Raw genomic sequence first — 20,198 nt, forward strand, 5'->3', positions numbered from 1 at the left:
AATTAAAAACAATCATCTGTGAGAAAAATCCATGGGAAAGTATAACAAGAATGTAGATAGGGCAGCCAGGCAAAAGAGAATGATTCAGAGCTTCATCTAGAGTTCATGTAATGGCAAGCAATCTTGTTATAGGAAGCTAAAAGAAGGTGAAGGTGCGGGCACTTGGACCCATTCTCAGACAGACTGTGAGATCTCAACCTCTGAAAAGGTCTCTCAGATCTTTATCTTAGATGGACCTAGAGTTATCAACCTTTGACACTAAGTCTAAGGATATATAGGTCAAAATTGCTCTCCAAAATAGTTGAATCAGTTCACAACTGAATTAGTTTTTCAATTTTCCAATATCCCCTCTGTGTTTTCTCATTTTCATCTTCTGTTATAAGGGCTAATCTGATAGATGTAGGGTGATACCTCAGATGTGCTTTTATTTGCATTTCTCTAACAATGATTTAGAACAATTTTTTGCATGGTTATACAGACCTTCAGTTACTGTGTCTGAGAACTACCTGTTCATATCCTTTGACTGTTTATCAATTGGGGAATGATTGGCATTGTTATTGATTCAACTCAATTCTCTGTACACTTGAGAAATAAAACCTTTATTAGAAAAACTTGTAACTATTTTTCACCGTTATGATTACAACATATTAATCTCCATCCTATTTTCTTCTGTTTAACTTCTGAATACCACATACCCCAAGCAGCTGACTTTTCTATCATCCCCATTTCTCTTCTCTTATACCCTCCTTGTCTACTTTACTCTAGGGTAAGCTAGATTTAAATACTCAGTTGATATTGTTCTTCTCTTATTTAGGTAGTTCTGATGAAAATAAGATCAAAGTGCTCCTCTTTCAATTTCTCTCTTCTTCCCCTCTATTGTAAAAGGTCTTTCGTGCCTTTTTGTGTGAGATAATTTATTACATTTTATTTCCCCTTGCTAATCTAGCAATGCATTCCTCTTTTCATGCCTTAATTTATATTTTTAGACATTTTTCCATTATATTTAATTCACAACACTTGTTTATGTCTATTCCATCTAACTGCACTAATAGTGATAAAGTTCTTAAGAGTTACAGGAATCATCTTTTCATGAAGAGATGTACACAGGTTAATCTTACCAAATATCTTTTGCTTTCTCTTTCCTGTTTACCTTTTTATTATTCACTTGAGTCTTGAATTTGAGAGTCAAATTTTCCATTCAGCTCTGGTCTTTTCATCAGAAATATTTGAAAGTCCTCTATTTCATTGAATATTTGATTTTACCCTGAAGGAATGTGCTCATTTAAACATTTAATGTAGAAGCTACTAAATCTTGTGTTATTCTGATTATGGCTCCACAATATTTGAAATGTTTCTTTTTTGTGGCTTGCAATATTTTCTTCTTCACCTGGGAGTTCTGGAATCTGGCGAGAATATTCCTGGAAATTATCATTCTCATCTCTTTCAGGAAATAATCAGTGGATTCTTCTAATTTCTATTTTGTCCTCTGGTTCTATAATATCATGGGAATTCTCTTTAATAATTTCTTACAAGATATATTTAAGCTCGTTTTTGTTGGTTTTAAAATACTCTTATAATTCTCAAGTTATCTCTCCTCCATTTATTTTACAAATCAGTTGTTTTTTCTTTTTTTTATTCTTTTTTCCAATTTAAACATTATTTTATTTTGTCATTTTCAAACATTGTTCCTTGGAAACAAAGATCATTTTCTTCCCCCCCCCCCACCCACCATCCCTACCCTAGCCGATGCATGATTTGACTGGGTATCACATGTGTCCTTGATTAAAACCCATTTCCCTGTTGTTGGTAGTTGTATTAGGATGTTCATTTAGTCTCTTCTCATTCATGTCCCCTCAACACCTGTAGTCAAACAATTGCTTTTCTTTGGTGTTTTTACTCCCACAATTTGTCTTTTGCTTGTGGATAGTGTTTTTTCTCCTATATCCCAGCAGAATGTTCAGGGACATTGTATTGACACTAATGGAGAAGACCATTACATTTGATTGTACCACAGTGTTTCAGTCTCTGTGTACAATGTTTTCCTGGTTCTGCTCTTTTCGCTCTGCATGACTTCCTGGAAGTTGTTCCAGTCTCCATAGAATTCCTTCACTTTATTATTTCTTTTAGCACAATAGTGTTCCATCACCAACATAAACCACAATTTGTTCAGCCATTCCCCAATTGAAGGGCATCCCCTCATTTTCCAATTTTTGGCCACCACAAAGAGTACAGCTATGAATATTCTTGTACAAGTCTTTTTCCTTATTATCTCTTTGGGGTACAAACCAAGCAGTGCTATAGCTGGATCAAAGGGCAGACAGTCTTTTATTGCCCTTTGGGCATAGTTCCAAATTGCCCTCCAGAATGTTTGGATCAATTCACAACTCCACCAGCAATGAATTAATGTCCCAATTTTGCCACATCCCCTCCAGCATTCATTACTTTCCTTTGCCGTCATGTTGGCCAATCTTCTAGGTGTGAGGTGCTACCTCAGAGTTGTTTTGATTTGCATCTCTCTGATTATCAGAGATTTAGAGCACTTTTTCATGTGCTTATTAATAGTTTTGATTTCTTTGGTTGAAAACTTCCTGTTCATGTCCTTTGCCCATTTATCAATTGAAGAATGGCTTGATTTTTTGTACAATTGATTTAGCTCTTTATAAATCTGGGTAATTAGACCTTTGTCAGAGGATTTTGTTATGAAAACTCTTTCCCAATTTGTTACTTCCCTTCTCATTTTGGTTACATTGGTTTTGTTTGTACAAAATCTTTTTAATTTGATGTAATCAAAATTGTTTATTTTACATTTTGTGACTCTTTCTATAAAGTCTTTCCCTTCCCACAGGTCTGACATGTCTACTATTCTGTGTTCACCTAATTTACTTATAGTTTCCTTTTTTATGTTCAAGTCATTCACCCATTCTGAGTTTATCTTGGTGTAGGGTGTGAGGTGTTGATCCAAACCTAATCGCTCCCACACTGTCTTCCAGTTTTCCCAGCAGTTTTTGTCAAATAGTGGGTTTTTGTCCCAGAAGCTGGGGTCTTTGGGTTTGTCATATACTGTCTTGCTGGGGTCACTTACCCCAAGTCTATTCCACTGATCCTCCTTTCTGTCTCTTAGCCAGTACCAAATTGTTTTGATGACCACTGCTTTATAGTGTAGTTTGAGATCTGAGACTGCAAGTCCTCCTTCCTTTGCATTTTTTTTTCATTATTTCCCTGGATATCCTTGACCCTTTGATCTTCCAAATGAACTTTGTTATAGTTTTTTCTAAGTCAGTAAAAAATTTTTTTGGAAGTTCAATGGGTATAGCACTAAATAGATAAATAAGCTTGGGTAGGATGGTCACTTTTATTATATTGGCTCATCCTACCCATGAGCACTTAATGTTTTTCCAATTGCTCAAGTCTAGTTTTAGTTGTGTGGAGAGTGTTTTGTACTTGTGTTCATATAGTTCCTGTGTCTGTCTCAGGAGATAGATTCCTAAGTATTTTATTTTGTCTAAGGTGATTTTGAATGGGATTTCCCTTTCTAATTCTTGCTGCTGAGCTGCATTGGAAATATATAGAAATGCTGATGACTTACGCGGGTTTATTTTATAACCTGCAACTTTGCTAATGTTGTTGATTATTTTGACTAGCTTTTTGGTTGATTCTCTAGGATTCTTTAAGTAGACCATCATATCATCTGCAAAGTGGTCTTGGTCTCCTCCTTGCCTATTTTAATGCCTTCAATTTCTTTTTCTTCTCTAATTGCTACTGCTAGTGTTTCTAGTACAATGTTAAATAATAAAGGTGATAATGGGCATCCTAGTTTTACACCTGATCTTATTGGGAATGCATCTAGTTTATCCCCATTGCAGATAATGTTAGTTGATGGTTTTGGATATATACTGTTTATTATTTTTAGGAATGACCCTTCTATTCCTATGATTTTTAGTGTTTTTAATAGGAATGGATGTTATATTTTATCAAAGGCTTTTTCTGCATCTATTGAGATAATCATTTGATTTTTTGTTTGTTTGTTTGTTGATATGGTCAATTATGTGGATGGTTTTCCTAATATTGAACCAGCCCTGCATTCCTCGTATAAATCCTACTTGGTCATAGTGAATTACTCTCCTGATTACTTGCTGGAGTCTTTTTGCTAGTATCCTATTTAAGATTTTTGCATCTATATTCATTAGGGAGATTGGTCTATAGTTTTCTTTCTCCATTTTTGACCTACCTGGGGAATCAGTACCATGTTTGTGTCATAAAAGGAATTTGGTAGAACTCCCTCTTTGCTTATTATGTCAAATAGTTTGTATAGTATTGGGATTAGCTGTTCTCTGAATGTTTGATAGAATTCACTTGTGAATCCATCAGGCCCTGGGGATTTTTTGTTAGAGAGTTCTTTGATGGCCTGTTGGATTTCTTTAAAAGAATTCTATTTCTTCTTCTGTTAGTCTAGGCAATTTATATTTTTGTAAATATTTGCCCATATCACCTAGGTTGGTATATTTATTGCCATATAGTTGAGCAAAATAGTTTTTAATGATTGCCTTAATTTCCTCTTCATTGGAGGTGAGGTCTCCCTTCTCATCTTTGATGCTGTTAATTTGGTTTTCTTCTTTCCTTTTTTTAATTAGATTCACCAGTACTTTGTCTATTTTGTCTTTTTTTTTCAAAGTACCAGCTTCTAGTCTTGTTTATTAGTTCAATACCTCTATCACTTTCAATTTTATTAATTTCTCCCTTAATTTTTAGGATCTCTAGTTTGGTTTTCTTCTGGGGGTTTTAATTTGTTTGCTTTCAAGTTTTTTGATTTGCATGTCCAATTCATTGATCTCTGCCCTCCCTAGTTTGTTAATATATGTACTCAGGGATACGAATTTTCCTCTGACTACTGCTTCGGCTGCATCCCATAAAATTTGAAAGGATGTCTCACCATTGTCATTTTCCTCAGTGAAATTATTAATTGCTTCTATGATTTGTTCTCTAACTAACCAATTTTGGAGTATCATATTATTTAATTTCCAATTAATTTTTGATTTGGCTCTCCATATTCCCTTACTGATTATTATTTTTATTGCCTTATGATCTGAGAAGGTTGCATTTATTATTTCAGCTTTTCTGCATTTTTATGCCATGTTTCTGTGACCAGTGTATGATTAATCTTTGTGAATGTGCCATGTCTTGCTGAGAAAGTGTATTCCTTTTGGTCCCTATTTAATTTTCTCCATATCTCTATTAACTATATTTTTTCTAAAATTTCATTCACATCTTTTACCTCTTTCTTATTTAGTTTTTTATTTGATTTATCTAAATTTGATAGTGGTTGGTTCAAGTCTCCCACTAATATGGTTTTTTCTGTCTATTTCATCCTTCAATTCTCCTAGTTTCTCCATTAGAAATTTGGGTGCTATACATTTGGTGCATAGATGTTGATTAGTGATATTTCCTCATTGTCTATACTCCCTTTTAACAGAATATATTTACCTTCTCTATTCCTTTTAATCTGGTCTATTTTTGCTTTGGCTTTGTCAGATATCATAATTGCAAATCCTGCCTTCTTTCTATCAATTGAGTCCCCAAAGGTCTTACTCCATCCTTTAATTCTAACCTTGTGAGTATCAACCCGCCTTATATGTGTTCCTTGAAGACAACATATGGTAGGGTTTTGTGTTCTAATCCAATTTGCTATTTGGATTTTTTATTTATGTTAAAAAACATAGCTATTTGCTATGTTTTATGGGTGAGTTAATCCCATTCACATTCAAAGTTATGATTGTCATTTGTGGATTCCCTGGCATTTAGATATCCTCCCCTAATTCTGACCTTTCTTCTTCAGCTATAACCTTTTAAACCACTGATTTACTTTAAATCAGTCCCCCTAGTCCCCTCCCTTGATATGCTTCCCTTTCTAGCCCTTCCCTTTTTTGTTCCTTTCCCCTCCCCTTCTCGTTCCCTCCCTTTTTATACTCAGTCCCCCTCCTTAATTTCCCCTTCTCTCTTATCCTGTTGGATAAGATAAAATTCAAGATCTCAATGTATCTAGTTGTTCCGTCTCAGAGTTGGTTTCACTGAGAGTAAGGTTTAAGTAATACCACTTTGTACTCTCTTCCTCTCCTTCTCATAGGAGAATTCTTCTCCTCCCCTTTCCATGTGTATCTTTGTGTGGGAAAGATTTTTCTATTTAGTTGTTCCCCCCCCCCATTTCTTGAAGTAGATCTTATTACCATCAACAATTCCCCCACTCCATTTTTCTTTCTTCCCCCCCTTTCACCAAATTGTCTTGATGCCCCAGTCTTTCCCTATTTGTGATTCTTCTCACTACTGTAATGATGCATACAATTTTTGAAAGTTACACATTACATTTTTCCCACATATTAATATATATAATTTGATATAAACATAGTCCTTATAGAAGAGAATTTGAATAAAGGAAAAAGATAAGATTTTTCTCCTTTCCCCTTTCTTTCATATTTACCTTTTCATGTTTCTCTTACTCTCTGTGTTTGGATATCAAATTTTCCACTAAGTTCTGGTCTTTTCTAAGCGAATACTTGGAAATCTTCTATTTTGTTGAATGCCCATACTTTCCCCTGGAAGTATATAGTCAGTTTTGATGGGTAGTTGATTCTTGGTTGGAGACCCAGATCTCTTGCCTTTCCAAATATCATGTTCCAGGCTTTGCGGTCTCTTAGTGTGTTTGCTGCTATGTCATGTGTGATTCTTATGGAGTCTCCTCTATATCTGAAGCTCCTCTTCTTGGCTTCTTGTAAGATTTTCTCCATAGCTTGGAAGCTCTTGAATTTGGCGATTGCATTCCTGGGTTTTGTCTTTTGGGGACTTAATGTAGAATGTGTTCTATGAACCCTTTCTCTTTCTATCCCCCCCCCCCCTTGATCCAGAACATGTGGGCAATTTTCTTCTATAATCTCCTGTAGTATAGCATCGAGGTTTTTGTTTAACTCTATTAATTCTTGCTGTTTTGTAAGTTCACTGTCGTCCAGTTGCTTAATTCTGGTGTTTAGGGACTGGTTTTGCTTTTCAGCTTGGTCTGCCCTTCTGTTAGAGGTTCCAGCTCTTTCTCCAATTGTGAGGTTTTTTCTATCAGGCTGCTGACCTCTTTCTGAATTTTTTCCCATTTTTCTTTCCAGAAGGTTTCCATCTCTTGGATAAGCTCCAATTTGAGTTCTTCCAGAGCTTGTGGATAATTTCCATTTTGGGGGGGCATGTTTTGATTTTGTTTGAATTTCATCTTCTTTTTGTTCTGCCCCTTGGGTATTCCCCCCATATAAGTTTTCAATAGTTACTTTTTTCCCTTTCTTCTTGGAGGTTTGGTTTTGTGCAGTGAGATTCATCCCTTTGGTGGTTCCCCCCTTCCCTTTTCTTTTTGGTCAGAGGTCTGGGTGATATGGGCTGGTTTTCTGTGGATTTAAGTTGCATCAGACTAGTTCTTCCCAGCTTCTGCAGTTTGTTAGCGCACCTGCCCCCATGCTCTGTGGTCTCTTCTCACCAGTGAGCAGGAATCTCCTATAAAATTGCTCTGACGGGTGGATCTCTTGTAGTCCCTGTCAGTTCCCAAGGACCCTGGCGTGCCCCCCCCCCCCACTACAGCAAGGAGTGGAGCTTTGATCTCAGGCCATTTTTTACAGTTTCTGGAGACTCCATGCTGTTCACAGTTTGCAAGGGCCCTGTGGTCTGTGCGCTCTCCAGTGCACAGGATTCTCTAGTAAAGCCACTCTGAGAGGTCATTTCCTAGCAGTCCTTAGATCTCAAGGACCCTGGTGTGCCCCCCTCTCCCCCTGACAGAGATGTTCCTTAGTCACTCAATGTCCCGGTGTGCACTCTGAGCCATTACTCTGGTTTCGTGGGGGAGGAGGGGGAAGGGAAGCTTAGTTCACATTTTTGTGAAAGCTTTTCGGCTTCTTATAGTGTGGCAATGTTCAAACCCCATGTACCTTCGTTTCTGTGGGGTGCTGGAGAGTCCCTCCATTCTTCCAAAGATGATTTTTATGCTCTTTTGAGGTAGTCTATTTCGTTTGGTGCTGGGGAGAGGAAGACATTTGCGTCTAGATTGCAGCCATGTTTACCAGGAAGTCCAGTTGTTTTTTCAATGAAATAATTCACATTTCTTCTTTATTTTCCTCCTTCTTTTTAGTGATTCATTCTTGATGTTTCATGGAATCATTAACTTATAGTTCCCCATTTCTGATTTTTAAAGTCATGATTTTCTTGAGTGAACTTTTTATTTTCTTTTCCATTTTATCAATTCTACTTTGTAAAGAATTTTTTTTTTTACTGAATTTCTGTACCTCTTTTTTCTATATGGCAATTACTACCTTTTAAGGACTTCTCTTCAGTGCATTTTTGATTATGCTTTTCCATTCTTCTACTTTTTAAGATGTTCTTCTCCTCATTGGATCTTGGTGTCTCTTTTACCAATTGAACTATTCTATTTTTTAAAAGCTATGAAGGTCTTCAGTGGTTTTGGGGCTTTTACCAGGCTCTTGACTCTTTATTTCATCATTTTCCTGTATTACTCTAATTTTTTTTTCCTTTTCTACTTCTCTTGATTTTTAAAACCCTTTTTGAGTTTCCCCATTAATTGTTTTGGTGCTTGAGACAAATTCATATTTTTCTTGGAGGCTTTGGATGCAGCAGTATTGACTTTCTTGTTTTCTTCTGAATTTGTGTTTTGTTTTCCCATCACCGACATATTTTTTTATATTGAGTTGCTTTTTTGGTTTGCTTATTTTCTATTTTTTTCTTTTCTTTAGACTTTAAAAATTTGTTAGAATTGGGTTTTATAACTGTGGCAAAGGTAGCTAGGTCTAAGGATTTATAAGCTTTCAGTTATTTAAGGTGGGTTGATGTAAGGAGAGGTATATTTAATACTCTTCTGATTGTGAGTGACCACACATAAACCTTGTTCCTATGAGGTAGTAAGGGCTAATATATGTGCTAGTATTACTCCTCACCTTGAGACCATGACCCAAGACTGAGATATGTGGCTTTATCTGAGTTTCAGCAATGTGAAGAATCTTGCACTCAGGGTCAGCAGAAAGACCCCTGTAATCTCCCTTTGAGCAGTTGTCCAATCTCTCTTTACCATCTGAAGCTGAAAGATGCATAAGGGCCTGTTTTGGGGTTCTACTTTGTGCTCTACTTCCACCCTGATGCAATAGCTTTTAAGTGCCAGCATTCTAAGTTTTGGATGGCCAAAAAAACATTTCCTCCTATCTTTTGGTGGGTTATGCAACTCCAGAATTCATTTTGAGATATTATATAAGAATTTTTTGAAGGATAATTTGTTAGAGATCAGGTGATTCTATGTACCATCTCTGCCATCTTGGCCATGTGCCCCATAATGGTCTTTTAATTACCAAATATAAAGTTCTTTCCTCAGTTTTCTTTCTTTTTTATTCTTCAGTAACCTTTGAAGTCTGCCAATAAGCCTTTTCTTCTTGCTTCTGTTTCCCTTTCAGACTTTTGGGACACTCTCTTTCCTGGTTCTCTTCTCACCTATCTGATCACTTTCTTGGATTCCTTTGCTATAGCTTCATCTAGATCATGCTCCCTAACCATGGGTAGATGTCCTATTGTTCTGTCCATGCTTCTCTTCTCTTCTGCATCAATACTATTTTATCTGGTGATTTTATCAGCTTCCATGGTTTCAAGTATCATCTCAAAACTGATGATGCTCAAATCATTTGCTTATGCAGTCAAAACCTCTATACCAGTGATGGCAAACCTTTTAGAGACTGTGTGCCATGCCCCACCATCAGTCCTCTGAGACAGCATGCCATATCCTACCCAACCCTCAGACCAAGTGCTGCATGCACCCTACACCTTCCCCCTTTAACCCACACAGGGGATGGAGGAAGTGCTCCCTTTGGGCTGCTGGACAGAAGGGCAGGGGATATGAAAAAATGTCATCAGGCACACAGTAGAGAGAGAGAGAGGAGAGCAGCTCCACCCAAGTCTGTCTGCCTTTCTAGTAATGAACTCTGGCCAGCAATGGGGCACACTTTGATACATGTGCCATCAGTTGCCATCACTACTCTATGCTGACCTCCAGGCTCACATATTCAACGGGTATATTGGATATTTTGAAATAAATACCTTAAACTCAATTTGTCTAAAACTGAACTCCTGCTCTTTCTTCCCCAAACCTCCCCTCTTCCAAGCTTTCCTATTACTATCCAGGCCACTACCATCTGCTCAGTCACCCAGAGTCATACTTTCCATTTCCAATGACCAGAAAGACAAAGTGCCATCCTTGATTCCTCACACACCCTCTTCTTATTCAATCAAATGTCAAAGCCAAGCAGTTCTATTCAAATGTTAAAGTGAGTTTCCTAAAGGATAGATCTTTTCTTGTTAACAAGATATATCAATGACTCCCTATTCTCTTTATGATTAAATATAAAATTATTTATTTAGCATTTATCTATTTAGCATTGATGACCTTCAAAACCTTCAAAATCTGGCCCTTCTCTACCTTTCCCAGATTCTTATACTTACTATGACTCCATGTATTCTGCAATCCAGTAACATTGACTTCCTTTCTGTTCTCTGCCCAAGATACTTCATCTTTCAAATATAGACATTTTTACTGACTGTTCTTCATGTCTGGAAGGCTTTCCCTCTTCATCTCTGCCTAATTTCTCTGCTGGCTTTTTTTAGTCAAATAAAGTCTCACCTTCTGTAAAAAAAAAAGCTTTTCTGACTACCCCTTAATTCTAATGCCTTCCCTCTGTTATCTTATATATAGTTTGTTTGTATATAATCATCTCTTGTTGTCTTCCACATTAGACTGGCAGCTTCTTGAGGGCAGGAATTGTTTTTGCCTTTGTTTGTCCTCACTACTTAGCATAGTGCCTGGCACATTGTGCATGATTAAATATATATATATATATATTGGTTTAATGACCTTGCTGGGCCTCAGTTTCCTCCTCTGCATAAAAAAATTGGACCAGAATAGAAGCTCATCTGAATATGCCTATATACAGGTAATATATATATATATATACATATTTATAGAAGTTGTTCTATATGTGTTTTGTATATATATTTATATATATATGCTTGTATATAAATATTATCATATTTTTCATTGTTCCACTAATATTTCATTGTTATTTTCAGCAAGACACAAGTGGCACTGTATCACTGTCAGGGTGTTGAGCAGGAAGGGTTGGGACAGAGGTGTGGGGAGAGAATATGCTTGGGGATCAGTGCAGGGTTTGGAGAAAAAAAATAGAGGAATTCTTCATCCAACTAAACCCTGGGTAGTAAATGATATAAAGTATGTATGTCCTAGAATCCTAGTTCTCTAGGGCACTTTTATATTAATTTATAAAGATGGTATGTAACGATGGAAAAAGTTAAATCTTCAAATTGCAACATTAAGAGGTTTTCAAATATTTTAATACTTCATTAAAATATTTTACTCCTTCCCCATATTCTATTAATGATCAAAAAGAAACCAAAATGGAACTCAAATAGTGGGGAAATGGAATTGGAGGGGAAACAACCATATTTTACTTTGAAATCACAGCGGAACTATTTATATTACTGGCTATTTTTTTTCAGTTTGTAATAACTTGACTCTCAGGAAAATTAGTCTATCATTTCATTTAACAGCTAGACATTGAGCTCAATGGGCCACTAAGGACCTGTAAAGTTTTCTTTTTCCTCTCACCACAGCTATGACTAGGGACAGCTGGCTCTGAATTTTAAAGACAATTTATGCTAATCATTTCAATGAAGTCCTCTTAAAATGTGATATCTGTAATGATTTGTTAAATAGGTTTACATTTTTCTTATATGACATATTTCAGCATTTTAAAAGTTCACTGCTAATTCTCAGAATCTTTAGCAAAAAGAAACAAAAGACAAACCTAATTCCGGATGTCCCCCTCCCCCTATGTTTTTGTTTTTGAGAATCAAGAAATCAGTTACAGCAAAATGAATTCTAGAATTTGTGAGAAAACTTCCAAGACCATTAGGGATATGCCATAACCATTATTGTTTTATAATAAAAAATATTTAGGCACAATGATTGATATTTTCCCAAGTCATTTTTCCCACTTTGACAAAACTATTCTTTATTGTCACCCAGATATTAGTCCTTTTCAACTCTAGACTTGGGTTTGATACTTTGCCAAGATTTTATTTCTTTATTAAGTAATTTAGTCATTTCAATTAGTTGGTAAATCAAATGAATTTTCTTTTTTTTTTTTCACACACACAGACAGACACACGCACCTCTTCTCTGTTGTGTGAGGCAAAGAAATAATTTAAAAAACAGAAAAAAAATCACTCAATAGATGGAAATCTAAAATTAAATATTTAATTAGAATTTTGATTTTACTTTTGAGATAGGTGGCATTGCACAGGCTATATTACACTCTCTTTATATATTTTTTAAATTTTTATTTTTTTGCCAAAAAAGATATTGTTCATTTTAACAGGCCACTTGATATTAATACATGTGTAATAGGATTGGAACTGAAAATCAGCTAGAGATGGTACATTTTACATTATTGGGAAATTACATTTTTATTGTAAAAACATTTATTTTTTAACAATTTACCTACATTAATCAAAAAATTACAGCATATTTAATAATTTTACAAATTCTTCATAAAAAATATATCTCTGTACAAAAAGTTCTTTTGCACCTACTTCATGTCAGCAGCATGTAGTGAAATGACAGGATGGATTACTGGGAATGAAGATGGGGTTGACTTGATCGTAATGCCAGCGTTCTTTTTTTCCCCTTTTATAATAGCTTTTTGTTGTTGTCTGTTTACAAAATATCTTACAGAAGAAAAAAAAAATTATTGCAGCTAGCCTGGAGAAAGGCAAGATGTGTGGAACAAGCAGCAGCTTTAAACAGCTTTGAAGCACATAACCTGTTTTAGCATGTCATTCCCTCCCCCCACCCCCCCATGGAGTCTGGTCAACTTTAGGGTAGTCTTCTCTAGATCACTCAGCAAGTACATTTCCTAACTGTTGGATCAGCATTCGTCAAAGATCTCTCAGGAGACTGGGTTGGGAACTGAACACACAGCCTACAGAATAACTGCAGGTAAAATTCTCATTAGAGAGTAAAAACTAAATCTTTAAAAATGCCAAGCATTTATAATTAAAGGGAAATCTGAGTTGTACACATACACGTACACACACACACGTTCACACTTCCTTTCATCTGATATGTAATTTGTTTTGTCTATCTCCTGCCATCTCAGGATTCTTATCTGTTTTTAACCAGTAAGTCAGGAGTGTGGAAGCATAAAGCATCCATTCAGGCTCTAAGTCAGCATTTTGCACCAGGTTTGAATGACTCAAGGTTAGATATATACATTTATATATACGCATATACATAGTGTGTAAATTTGTGCAACTAAGTGTGTGTGTGTGTGTGTGTGTGTGTGTGTGTGTGTGTGTGTGTGTGTGTAAACTCTGTTCCCACTTGTACCGAAAATCCACAATCTATCCAAAGGTTCTGATGATATCAATCTGTGGGTCAGACACGCAATACTAAAACTTATTGATGTTGTCCATTCTGTTGAGAGACATTGAGAGAGAAAAGCAAACTCTAAAAGTATGGTCAAGTCAGACATTTGTTCAGAGAATACATTGTATTCATTACAGTTTTCACTAGCAAAACTGAAATGTGCAACAAAACTGGAAAGAGATACACTTGATCTTAAAAATATATGCCCTTTCAATAAAGAGCAAGCACTTGGATGTCCTGTGACTAAAAGCATGTGACTGAAAGAGTCTAAGCAAAATGTCTCTTTTCTGAACCTTGATGGATCTTTGTTTCAAATCTTATTTTCACACCTTGCAGATATACTTTTAGTGGACATTAAAAAAAATCTTAGAATAAATATTATAATAACAGCAGTGAACAACGTATACTCTAAGGAAACATTTGTTGAATTCAATTGAACATATATCCCTCATCAAATATAAAACCATTTAGAAACAATATTTCCCATTTCTGTTACTTCCAATTAAGAATTCAGGGAAGGCGTCTTTCTGTGGATAAAACTTAAATGTTAAGAACTTAGTAGCACAAAACTTTAAAGATTGTAATAATTTTATCAAAAAATAGAACTTAATGCTAATGAACAGTCATCTTGAACTTCAGACCTTTATATGCATCCAAAATCTTTTTTCCTGCCTTCATGTGGTTTTTATCCCTTTTGAATTTCATAAGAAGTATTATTTATCCCTTAATTCATAATTCAACTATATGGATTCCTGTGAATTTTAAATAATTATATTTTCTTTTCAGTTGGGGGAACTATAAAGCATGAAGCAGAGATGAGGTTAATAAAGAAAATTATGTGAACCAAAGTCAGCAGTGTTGCTGAATAGTATTTTGATACTGACAATTCCCACTGGGTTCTGTGTGCTAGCGGACTATATTGTCTTTCATGCAATATCAAAAAATGATGCCCCATCAAAAGGAAGAATGGCCGTAATGTAAAAGGGAAGACTGTATTGTGAGCTAAAACTCACAGGTTTTGTGAGCTATCTAAAATAAATTACTATTCACATTTTTACACGGCAGGCAGCAATTGCTGCCAACCCCCCTGCTGTTAAATAGGATGATACTGACAATAAGTGACTGACAATGGTAAAATCAGAAGGGGAAAAAAACAATACTGGAAGTGAAGGTGGACTTTTTTTTCACCCTTTCTTGACATGCCCAATGGTCTTATCTATATAAATGGAGCAAAAAATAAAATAAAATTCAAAAATCTATTCGGTATCATATTTCTTTTCAAACCTGTGCCAAATCTGGGGAATTTTTTTTCATAGGTCAACAAAAAACTGACCATGGAATGCTGAGCTTGACAATGTGAGATAATGCTTATATACAATGGACAGTGTGTAGAAACCCTGTATACATAGTTTGTATCAGAATTTTAGTCATTCAGAACACACTAGTGCAAAAAATTGTGCATCAAAAATTCTGCAATACAACAGCTGACTGGGAAATTTGCAGATTGCCCTATGTATGAACATCAGAGACATACTGTGAGTTTGTCCAACTGCAAGAGCATCTCAGTGATGTCAACAAAAAGCATTTGTAGGTGTGTGCATCTACCAGAAAGTTATCTTTTCTTTCAGGAAAGCTTTTTTTTTTTCTTCAGAACATTTCTGTTCATAGGGATAAAAACAAACAAACAAACAAAAAAAAACAAACAGAAAAACATATTGTGGTGCTCTTGTTTTGCTACGGCACCCAAAGGATATATCCAAGTGCCCGAAAGATTGCATTGAAAGGCATCCCAGTCACATACGAATATGAAAGTCTGAGGCATTAAGTATGACAAATTGGCATGACTTGGCAGTCTTCCTTAAGTGTGCCTTGATTTCAAGCAGACGCTGTCAAGTACTTTTAATCCACTTTCAAGAATGAAGATGGTGTCTTTGATCTGTTTCCCAGAAGACTCTGACCCATTTTACTAGGAATTTCAGCTGCATGTGTATGCCAGGAGAAGATGTTCAAGATTACCACAGCGAAGCCAAGAGTAGAAGGGAGAGTGGTATATGGCACCAAAGGAATTACTGCTTGTCCAATCAGAGGTATGGCTATGAATCAGTCATTTTGGGGGCACTGAAGGCTATACCACTGTACAAACTGTGTTCAGAGTTGTGTCAAACCTCACAGCTTTTGCCTCTGTGGGTTTTAAGTTTGTATCATACATAGGATTTTCAAATGAAGCTTGTCCATTACTGTTTTCATGTCCGGCATAGCCATTATACTGTACTTTTGGTCTTGTTCTGAAAAGGAAGGGAAAACACTGTTAGGAGATATTTTACCGCTTGTAATAATATTGTACATTAAAATCACAATAAGAGGTTCCTAGAAATTGTATCACAATAGATAGAACACAATTTACCTTAGTATTATAAAATAATGGAATCAGAGTTGAAAATGATCTTGCAGATCATCTAGTCTACCCTTCTGAAAAAAATCTACCTTCTGATTTTATAATTCCACCTCTCCCTATACTTCACATTTCCTAAACAATTTTTTCCCCTTGTTGAGTCTTTCGATCCTTCCATATCTTAGTAATTCTCAGGCCAGTATCCTTGCTCTGGTTTAACTTTTCTTTATTTCTAATTTCAATCCAACATTAGAAATATCAACTTTATGTTGACATTTGCTCTCAAATATCTTGTTTATTTTTCCTATTCCCACTCCCTCTTGCCAACTTTAGCCCTGGATTATTCCCACAATCTGCTTTTACTATCCCTGCTCATGAGTCACTGCTAAGTACATTAAAATTCATGGTATCCAACCTCAACAGGGCCCTAGGTACAGCAAGGCAGCCCTATTATTTCTTACTAATTGATTCCCTATCTCACTCCCCAAAGAAGCTATTTCAGATCTTATCCTTGCTAGCGCCTTCCAAGATTCTTCACTGCCATCTCTGTCTTAGCTGAGGACATTGCTTTTCATTTTACAGAGAGAATTGAGGCCAATTGACAAGAGCTCTCTCTTCTCCCATTTTCTTCATCTCAAAACTCCTTGACCTCCGTCTCATCTTTGTCTCTGTCTGTATATCTGTCTGTCTCTTATTCACTCTCACTCATTCTACCTCTCTCTCCCTTCCTCCCTCTCCCTTGCTCTCCTTCCCCCATCTGTGGTTCTTTCTAAGTCTGTCTTTCCCCCATTCTCCACATATTTACTGGTGTCTTTTATTAAACATTTAAGTCTTCCCAATCTTTTTTTAATAACTGGTCTTCACTATCCCTTTAAGTTATCACCCTACATTTCTCTTCTTTTTCAAGACAAACTATTTTTTTAAGCTGCCTCCTCCACTCCTCTAACAAACTCCTCAATTGTATGTAATATGGCTTCCTAAATCATCACTGAACTGAAATTTCCCTTTCCAATTACCAATGATCTTCTAATTATCAAATTTGATGGTCTTTATTCAATCCTCATTATTTCTTGATCTATGGGCTTCATTTTATATATTTGATTATCCATGCCTTCTGAGAACTATCTCCTCTCCAGAATTTTGGAACAGAATTCTCTCATAGTTCTCCAACCTGTCTAATTACTCATTCTAAGGCACTTTTGCTGGCTCATGATCGATATTATAACCTTTACTCTAGAAGGGGGTCCTCCAACATTTTGTCCTAGATTCTCTTTTACCTATACCTATACATTACTTTTGTATCTTCCTTAGGTTGGCTCCTATGAGATTATATGAATATCAAAGATATGGAGACAATTTATATACCTATGCATATATAAATAAATATATATGTATATATATACATGGAGGGGTTATATACCCCAATTCTTGGACTATATATTACCTATTAGATGTTTCAAATTAGTTACCTAGTAGGCAACATAAGCTTTAAATGTTTAAAATTAAATTCATTTTCTTCCCTTATGAAAACAAACAAAAAAGTTCCCCTCTTCCACATTTCAATAACTAATAGTTGAAGAACATCACTAATTAATTAAAAATCTATTATGTGCCAGGCAGTATTCTAAGTACTGGATTACAAATAAGAAAAAAAAAGACAGTCTCTACCCTCATGGATCCTACAATCTGGAGGGGATAAAGAATATAAAAAAAGAGGACAAAAAAGTAGTAGAATTTACATAGTGTATATGGTAAATGGGCACAATGTTCATGGAGTCCCAACCAAGCAGAGCAAATGATGGGAAGTGATTTGGCAAGAAAATTTTCCTTTATTTTTATCAGTGTTATCACTGACTTTTAAGTCTTGTAAGTTTGTAAACTCAATATTATCCAATCACTTGCCAAATTTGGCATTTCTGCTTTCACAGTATATATCATAGATTATCTCTTCTCTTCACTCAAATAGCTGGGATCTCAGTTCAGTCCCTCATCTCCTCTCTTCTAGATTATTGCAATAGTCTCCTAGTATAATTTAATTTAATTCCTTGCCTCAATTCTCATATCTCTCTAAATCCTCATACCAAAATTTGCAAATGAACAGATCTGACTACATTCCTTTACCATAATAGATCTTGATTGGACATTTACTCCTTTCTTTGTGGTACTGGCCTTCTCCCATATCTGAGATGTTTTTCCTGTTTACCTCAATCTCAAAGAATCTCCCACTTTCACTATCTTTGATATGAAGGTTTTCCTGAACCCCTCAACTTCTATGGCATTCCTTTTCAAATGACCTTGAATTTAACTACTTACAATATGTTTATGCTTTATACACATATTTATATTATAGATGTGTTTATATACATGAATATACATATAAACATTTATTTGTGTATATATAAATGTATATATGATTTGGTTATTAGCCTAATCAAGGCTGAGTATACTGTTATAAAATTTCTGTGATCTGTTTCTTTTGCATTTTATCCCTAGAATGATTATACTATTCATTGTGTTATGCTCTATATAGGATGTGCTTAGGGGGGAAAATATATATATATATTAAACTAATTCTAAGAAAGTTTTTTTTCAATAATTAAGAAAGATAAAGGATTTGATTGTAGAAAAGAAATATACTTAAAGTATTCCATTTTCTTCCAGTAGAAACTTTTGAACAAATGACACCTTGCAAACAAATGAAGTGATATTTTAACAAAGGTTCAGAAAACAGTTTCATAACTACTGTCATCATTACTGTATCTCAAATGATAACTATCATGAACATTAGGAGTATGGAGAAAGCTTTTGTATTGCTACTACTATTCTTTCATATAGTTATTTTTTCCAAGATTCTGTTTTTAGCTTAATTAAGGCTGAGGATGAAGTTTTAAATTTCGTTGTTGGTCTGGTATTTTTTTTTCTATTTGATCCCTTGAGTGATTAGACTTTTGATTATATTATGCTTTATATAGGAGAGGTTTAGTACTTCTGTTTTTTTAACCATTTATTTATATTTGCTGTGTAAACTGATAGGTAATGTACTTTTCAAAGATACAATGCAGTGCTAAGAAAGAGATTTCTGTGTGTATTTAATGCTACCATTCAGACGACACCATAATTCTTTAAGCTCTAAGTTTTCCAATAGGTTAGTCAGCTATTTCCATTTTTCTTTATTTTTTGTAAGATTTATCCAGCTCTGAGAGAATATAAATAACTCCCACTATTATTGTATATCATTTTCCCAATTTAGTTAACTTTTTCTTAATGAATTTAGTTGTAATGGCATCTGGTCGAAATGTTTCATATGGATACTAGATTATTATCTTCTTATTCTTCAGTTTCAGTTCTTTGACTCTTCATGATCCAATTTCTGGTCTTCTTGGAAAAGATATTGGAATAGTTTGCCATTTCATTCTCCAGCTTATTTTCCAGATGAAGAAACTGAGACAAACAAATATAAGACATTTGCCAAGTATCACACGGTAAGTATTAGAAGCCACATTTGAAGTCAAGAAGTTGATTCTTCCTGACTCTAAGCCATGCACTCTATTTACTGTACTACCTAGCTGCTCTAGATTATTATCTATAGTCATTTAAGGATAATATAATTTACTTTATTAATTATTTTTTGCTTTGCCTGGTAATATAATTACAACTTATATATTTTGGATACATCTTATTCATAGTAAGTTGTGTTCCAATCTCTCATTTTCATTGTATGTGTCATTGTGTGTATGTCATTTTTAGATGTTTCATGTATTCAATAGATTATGACTATCTTCTTACTCATTTTGCCAAATTTTTTAATTTTGTAGGATTGTTAAATCCATCCACACTTAAAATTATAAGATTTAGGTTTGTGTTTTCCTTCATTTTTAGGTCTTTTAAAGATTATTTTTCATCTTGTTTTTCTTCTAAGTTAATAACTTCTCCTTATCATTAGCTTTGTTTAAAATACTTTGACACCATTCTGTTTCCTCTGTCTTTTTTTCTTTTCCCCCAACTACAATATGCCTTATTTTCACTAGTTTTGGAGGTTTTATTTAAATCATTTATTTTCTTTCTAATATTTCCTTAGTAATCTATTTTATTCATACTTTGTTGCTTCTTTTCCCTCCTTTCAGTTAAATAGTTAAGAATTTTTCCCTGTCTTCCTTTAAACTTCATTTTATAGTTTTCTTCCCACTATGCCTTTCTAAAAAGTTGTTCTTTGTTTTCTCCTTCACTAATTTTATTTCTGTCCATATTATTTGGAAATTTTATTATAAAATTCAAAGTTACCACCCTTAT

General features: G+C 34.9%; 1 protein-coding gene across 2 annotated transcripts in view; it reads right to left on the bottom strand.

The window, feature by feature from the left end:
* Window positions 1-12,324: 12,324 nt before the first annotated feature.
* Window positions 12,325-20,198, bottom strand: part of CSMD1 (CUB and Sushi multiple domains 1) — a 2,624,761-nt gene continuing 2,616,887 nt past the window's right edge. For both annotated transcript variants that reach the window (XM_056823354.1, XM_007476228.3), the window contains one exon: window positions 12,325-15,801. In XM_056823354.1, the coding sequence (XP_056679332.1) occupies window positions 15,642-15,801 (160 nt within the window). In that variant the 3' untranslated portion in view covers window positions 12,325-15,641. The remainder of the gene's footprint in view (window positions 15,802-20,198) is intronic.

The sequence above is a fragment of the Monodelphis domestica genome, chromosome 1 (genome assembly GCF_027887165.1).
Source record: "Monodelphis domestica isolate mMonDom1 chromosome 1, mMonDom1.pri, whole genome shotgun sequence".
NCBI lineage: Eukaryota > Metazoa > Chordata > Mammalia > Didelphimorphia > Didelphidae > Monodelphis > Monodelphis domestica.